At 38.0% G+C, this 7,331-nt stretch overlaps 1 protein-coding gene across 4 annotated transcripts in view; it reads right to left on the bottom strand.

The window, feature by feature from the left end:
• tp63 (tumor protein p63) overlaps positions 1-7,331 on the bottom strand; it is a gene marked incomplete at its 3' end in the record, with an annotated part of 45,682 nt that overhangs the window by 21,478 nt on the left and 16,873 nt on the right. The window contains 1 exon segment of one of the 4 annotated variants that reach the window (XM_014023052.1): positions 134-307. In XM_014023052.1, coding sequence (XP_013878506.1) covers positions 134-175 — 42 coding nt within the window. 4 annotated transcript variants of the gene reach the window in all.

Below are 7,331 nucleotides of genomic sequence, written 5' to 3'. Positions count from 1 at the left end.
ATCAAAAACCCTGAAAGTACAAAAGCCTTCTACTTTGATGTGTCCTTTAGAGCCACAAGGTTGTGCAGAAGCAAACGACTGCAGCAGGACTGAAGTGTGAGGCCTGCTTGGCGGTCGTCTCCACTGGTCTTACCTCGTTGTAGGTGGTGGTGCTTCCTGTCTCCAGGTACAACATGTTGGCGCTTAGATTGAGCAGAGCTGCTGCTGTTTGCTCCACTGGCTCCAGGATTCCACGGGTCGCTTTTTCTCACTCGAAAAAAGGAGTGATGCGGTGCACTAACAGAGGGCAAAGTGGACCAACAGAAGCTTCTATAGGAATCTATTGGAAGTTCATTTATACCTGGAGGAAAAGGGGCGGGGTTTAGGAGTTACCTGGAGCTTGCCTTTCTCCACACCCATTATCATCATCATCATCATCATCATCATCATCCTCCCCCCCCAAAAAAAAGAAGACTCCTTCCCTAGAAACTCTGCAGAACAGCTCCAGGGAAAAGTGGGAAAGACAAATCACTTCATCTATTTGGAAGCTTCAACCGCAACAAAAATAAGAAATATTGCACTTGTCTGCAGGGATTTGTTTCCACTTTTAACTTTGCGTTTTTAATATGATGAGGTGGACGTATGAAAACTAAACAAACAAACACAAGTTAGCATTTAAAAACTATCATTTCTTAACTCTAGCTATTCAAAAAGATCTGCCTTGAAATGTTCGACTACGGTAAAGCTTTAGGATTAATTTGAACTCACAAAGTGAGTGTAATGGATCATTGTAAGAAGAGAGGTGCAGCAGGGAGACATCTCTAGTTTGCATAAGAATCCTTCTTCTCCGCATCCCATAAKGAGCAAAGGGAGGTCCACAGAAAAACAAAGTGACTCCTGCAGAAAGCTCGTACCCACCTGGGATGACTGTCGTAGGTCTGTTTTGGAAACACATTATTTCTCAGATACTGCAGCCCTGAAAAGCTCCGAGCCAACAAAACTCGATTTTATTTATTTTATGTTTAGTGTGAACGTTTGTGAACGTATTTGTCTCGATGTAGGAAAGCTTTCATTTATAACCTTTTAGTTATTTTTCACCAAACTAACATATGGTTCTTTAATTCTCATGCACATCAGATAAATGTTTCTTAGGAGACAAAAAAGATAATCGCCACCTTTCACAGAGAAAACCAACCAAGTCTCGCTGTAGATGTTMGTTTTTAAAGTTCTCTTCATTGCTGCCCAACAGGAGCAGACACAGAAAGCTCCTGGTCTGAAAACTTTAAGCACAGCTATGATGTGAATTCAGAGTCTCCAATCACCAGCCACACCCTGCTCAGAACCCCCGCCACACACACACACACACACAAACACACACGCACACACAAACACACAGGCCTGCAGGTCAACTTGCTACAAAAGGGAAATCAACACTTGAAAGAGATCCAATCCAGAGCCTGAGCTGCAGCCTTACAGAGGGTCAGGGCAAACAAACGGCTTAATATGTTAAAACACTGAGTGAAGAGGAGTTAAGGTTCTCAGTGTGCCACAAGACAAAAACTGCTGTCAGCCCTCTGTGGCAAATGGTTCCCAAACTTTTCAGCTTTTCACCCACAAAATAACAGAAGCACAGACCGGTGCCCCCAACTAMACAATCCTAAGTCCAATGAAGCTGGGGCGTTGTGTAAAACATAAATAAAAACAGAATACAATTAATTGCAAATCGTTTTCAGTCTATATTCAATTGAATACACTACAACGAGATATTTGACTGTTTTTTGCAAATATTAACTCATTATGAATTTGATGCTGCAACACGCTTCAGACATATTGGTACAGGGTCATGTTTACCACTGTTCCATCAGCTTTCTATCTTTTTACTGTCAGAGGCTGGGTAATATACCCCCATAACATCAGAGAGGCTGGAGATGTTTCTGGGTGTTGTTGGCTTTGTCTTTGCATGATAGAGCTTTAACTTGCACTTGTAGATGTAGAGATGAACTGTGTTCACTGACAATGGTTTTCTGAAGTCTTCCTGAGCCATAATATCTGTTACAGAATGATGTGGGATTTTAATGCAGAGCTGTCTGAGGGGTCAAAGGTCATGATCATTCAGTGTTGGTTTTCAGCCTTGCTGCTGACTTGCTGAGATATGTCCAGATTCTCTGAATCTTTTAATTTTCTGGACTGTAGATGATGAAAACACTAAATTCCTTTCAGTTGAACAGTGAGAAACATTGTTGTTAAACTGTTGGATTATTTGCTCATGCAGTTGTTCATAAAGTGATGAACCTCCCTCCATCATTGCTTGTAAACGACTGAGATTTCGGGGATGCTCCCTTTATACCCAGTCATGACCCTCCTCTGTTTCCAATTAACCTGTTTACCTGTGGGATGTTGGTGTTTTTTGAGTATTCCTCAACTTTCCCAGGCTTTTGTTGACCTTGTGTTGCAGCATCAAATTCAAAATGAGTGAATATTTGCAAAACACAACTTGTCTTTGGAGTGTATTCTTTTTTTTAATTTTCTCTTTATTGATTTTCAAGGAAGTATCATTTACATCATCTAAGATCTCTACATTCCACAGCTGACTTTTAACATGTATACAAAGTAGACAGGTTGATCTTTGCATTGTAACAGAGAAAAATGCAACTTCCTTTTTCTAAGAGAGATTTTAAAGTAGGAAGTAAAAGGAAGTGTGATAGAATAAACAAAGGAAAAGATTAAATTAAAAGTATAAAAACAGGTTATAAGAGAAAAAATAAAATAAAGTGCATCAACAAAAACATAATATAAAATAACTATCATGTATGGCTGTCTTAGGGACAGTGGATTGTCGAGGAGATTTCATCAAGCTGAGTCTCTAAAAATGAGATCAGATCTTTTAGGTTTTACATAGTCTACCCAGATCTGCCACCACTGACAGAATTGTTCAGTCCTGTGATTGAGAGAGGCTGTTATTTTTTTCCATCTTATATATGTTAAATATTATGTCAATCCAGTCATCTAAAGTTGGTTTGTCTTGTAATAACCATTTTCTTGTAATGTTTTTCTTGCTGTTAATAAAATAGTCATCAGTTATTTGTTTCTTTTTGAAGCTGCTTGAGGAATTATGCCAAAATACATAAACTTGACCTCCAAAGGAATGCTCTGCTTGAAAATGTCTTGTAAGGCTCCATTTATCTCTTTCCAGTAATCTTTTATAGTTGGACAGTCCCAGAAGACATGATAATGGTTTGCATTTTGATTTCCACATTTTCTCCAACATATAGGAGGATTTTTATCATAGTGGCATTTCTGAGCAGGTGTGATAAAAAACCTCACCAGATTTTTCCATCTAAATTCTTGATACTGTAATGATTTGTTATGTGTCCATTGGTTTCTCCACATTATTGCYCATTCCTCCTCTGTTATTATTAAACTGCACTCTCTTTCCCATCGTGCTTTGATATGTAGGGTTGAGTCGTTTTTGAGATCTATTAGGTTTTTATAAATAAGTGAAATAATTTCCCTTTAATTTTTGATTTATATGCATTAATGAAAATTTCTATTAGGTTTGCATTCTTGTCAGAAATTGGCTTAACTTTTAAATTGACAAAATTTCTTAATTGTAAATATCGATAAAAGTCCTGTTTATCCAGAGAATATTTTCTTTTGAGCATTTCAAAATCACTCAGGATTTTGTTGTTCATTGTTGTGCACAGAGCGGTGAGTCCTTTGGATGCCCAGTCCCTAAACCTGGCATCCAGTTTGTTTGGTGTGAAGTCTGAGTCATATGCAATCCATTTTATGACAGCCAGGTCATTCGTGAATTTCTTTTTACAATGGTTTTCCATGCTATAAGGGTCGTTTTCATCCACTGGTTATCTATATTATTTATGAAATTTAGTAGATTTGCATCGGCCAGAATTGCCTGTACAGGAATGGGTGTCGCCTTCGTTTCCATAGTTTTCCGTTGAGCATTATATTCTGGGTCGCATCAGTATATCAGTGTTCTTGCTTGTGCTGCTAAATAATAATCTCTAAGGGAAGGCAACCCCCAGCCTCATTTTCTTTTCCATTTGTAAAATCTTATATCCAATTCTAGGTCTTTTACCCTGCCAAATATATCTTGATAAAAAACCGGTGGCGGAGCTAGCGCTCGGTGTGCCCTCTCAATGTCCAATTCYGCATTTGGTTCAAKCTCCATGGTGTCTTTAAATAATTTATCCACAAAATCTCTCATCGATGAGCCTTCCGCTCCCTCTGGCAYGTTGTATATCCGGATATTTTCTCTTCGGGATCTCCCCTCCTGGTCAAGCAGTTGTTCTTGTTGTCGGCTTACCAGTTCGGCCATTTTGCTCAACATCTGCTCCATGTTCTGTGCCCGCTCCTCCACTGCATCAACTCGGTCTTCCGTCTCCTTAATGTTTTGGTGTACGTTGATGAGTTCTGTCTTAATGTCGTCGAACTATTGTTTCATATCCTTTCGGAAATCCCATACTCCCCCAGAATTTGTGCTAGTCCAGTCGCATCCGTGGAAAGCGGATTAGCATTAGCTTCGTCGGGGTGCTGATGCGTTGGTGAGCTACCAACTGTCTTTCTTTCTTGTGCCATTTCTTCGTTCATAGTTTTCTTATCCCYGTCCCTTTTCCCCATTCTAGACCCCTTACAGACTCAGTTTTACTCATTTTTCGTTCTATTTGACAAGTTATGGGGGTCAAATAAAGATTTACTGGGGGAGTAGTCTACTCAAGCAGCCATCTCGGGGGGTGATGTCACCGGAACCCTTTGGAGTGTATTCAGTTGAATATAGGTTGAAATGAATTTAATTCAATTCAGTTTATTTATATAGTGCCAAGTTACAACATACATCGTCTCAGGGCACTGTACATAAAAAGAACAATGTAAAGAAGAAAGCAGCAGATTGTGTTGAATCACTTCATCACAGTCTCCCATCCTGAGCAAACRGTGGAGAGGAAAAACTCCCTGCTAATCAGGAAGAAACCTCCAGCAGAACCAGGCTCAGGGCGGCAGCCATCATCAATTTACAATTTTCTGATTTTTAKTTATGTTTTACACAACACCCCAACTTCATTGGTATTGGGGTTGTATATTTGGATGCTAAACATTGTTTTCTGTCATTTATTTTTAAGTACACTAACTTACGGTACATCTTTTTATGACTACTATGGCAAAAAAATATTGTTAGTACCGTAGTCATTTTTTAATGGAATTAATTCTGATAATTTTATAAGGACCCCACCTTGATATTTCAGGACCTACAGTGGTAAGCAACAGCATTTTATGTGGACTACAAGAGCTTCAAAGTTATATTAATGTCTTAAWATAAGCGTATGCTGCATTAAAGCCATCATTGACCATGAATTACATTTCCCATAATGCAAGTTGATTCTCTTTTACCCACAAAATGATGGCATCCCACCAGGTGGAGCTGCACAGGGTTAAAATGTAGTTTGCACATTTCAACGTGAAAAAATCTCTATTTCAATGCATTTTCATCAGCTGCCTTTGCTGTGGCCCAGTTGTTCTGGGAAGCGGGAATTTTCCACTTATACGTTTTAAATTTAATCTGGAACTCCCCCTTCCAGTGGTAGTTCCCTGTTGGAATGTGAGAAAGAATTCAAGATGGCAGCTTCTCATCACAACTTAACAGTGAGTTAAACTCTATAACTTTTACTTTTAATAGTATTTCTGTTTTATTAATTTCACATTTAGTCAGTTGTGCACATAGTACTTTTCAGTGTTTGTAAGAGGACGTGTTAAACACTGTTTCTATGCAGGAGATACCAGGTAGAGCTCAGTTAGTGTTTGTTAGAGGCGCTCAGTCGTAGCAATGAGATGAGGAACGTGATGTTTTGTGTTTAGTCAAAGTTAAACACGAAATATTGAAGTTAATTACATCTGGACCCTGGGGACCACCGTAAAGATGAAGTGGCCCTTGATGAAAATGAGTTTGACTCTCTGTTCTTTGGTACCATGTTGCCTCCAGGCAGCATCAGCCTATTTTGACCTTTTAAAGTCAATTCAGGTGAGAGGAACTCAAATACTAACCACTAAAAATGTAAAACAGCAGACACATGATCCAGTTTCATTTTCCTACATTTTTCAGCACATGAACACCACAGCCTCACCTTGACAGAAATGTGCGTTTTCATTCATTTTTACCCAAATAATCCTGTTTAAAAACTATGAACCACTTTCAGTAGTTAGCAAATAAGTTTTTTATGATATGTTGTCAGATATGTTGTTGGAAATTACAAAAAAAAATGCATGTTACCTTGAGGCAACGTTGTACCATAACAGAAAATCATAAACTGGGGAAAAATTAATAGTTTACAATTAAAATAAAGTTTATAAGCTGTGTAGTGGGATTAAGGTATGGATAATGTTCTATATTGAATCAACACCAATTGGGTTTTTTAAATGTGCTAATTTAAAAATATATTATGGTTTTATTTGTGTTTTGTTATGGTAGTTTGTGGCATGAGCATAGGAAAATGTGCCTTTTTATTAAGTCTGAAATGTACATTGCATGAAAAACAAATTATTTTTCAAGTGTTTCAAGAAAAAAATTAATAGATTTAGATTTTGGTTTCTAGATGAAATATAAAATAAGTTTGTCCTTTATGGTATAATGTTGTATTTTCCTATTTGATACCATAATGTGAATCTTTTGCAGCAAAAATCAACTTATGCATCCATTTTAGCATCTATTCATCCCTTGTTAACATTTTCAATGAGAAAAATACGTTTTATGAACAATTCAAATTTTACAGTGAAACACTGACGAACAGACAGCAGCTGAACATCTGCAAATCCAGTGGCTCAGACAAAAGAAACTTTTCTAAAGTTTTTTTTCTTTTATCCTCTTTTTAAGAGCTTGTTCCTAAAGTCAGCAAGATTAGTTTAGTATCAGGTGTCGGGCCTCAGCGGCTGGGGAGGACCTGAAAACACAACAAGCTCCTGAACACAATGACAGACAGGAGCAGTCAGTGGAACGACGGACACCATCCTAAAATCCAAACAGTCAATAGCTGCGCTGTTCAGATACCTTTTTTTTTATATATAAAATAAGTATCTTGTATTTTGCTGATTATGTAAAAGGTTCATAAAAACACATTACCCTTAAACATTCCATCTAATTTCATTAAGAGGGACAGTACTTATAATCTTAAAGGATTTGAAATGTTCAGAAAACCTAAAATTTGAACTAATTTGAAAGAGAAATGTAAAGTATATCAATGATTCTCAAACTTTTCAGCATTTGACCCATAAAACATTAGCCTGGCCCTTGCCTTCCTCTGCAGCTCCGCTCAGTTCTAGTTTCCCTTCACTGCTCCGTCTGGGAC

Source organism: Austrofundulus limnaeus, unplaced genomic scaffold (genome assembly GCF_001266775.1).
Source record: "Austrofundulus limnaeus strain Quisiro unplaced genomic scaffold, Austrofundulus_limnaeus-1.0 Scaffold355, whole genome shotgun sequence".
Classification (NCBI taxonomy): Eukaryota; Metazoa; Chordata; class Actinopteri; order Cyprinodontiformes; family Rivulidae; genus Austrofundulus; species Austrofundulus limnaeus.
Note: the sequence above shows the minus strand (reverse complement) of the source record. Positions and strands in the feature narration are given on the sequence as shown.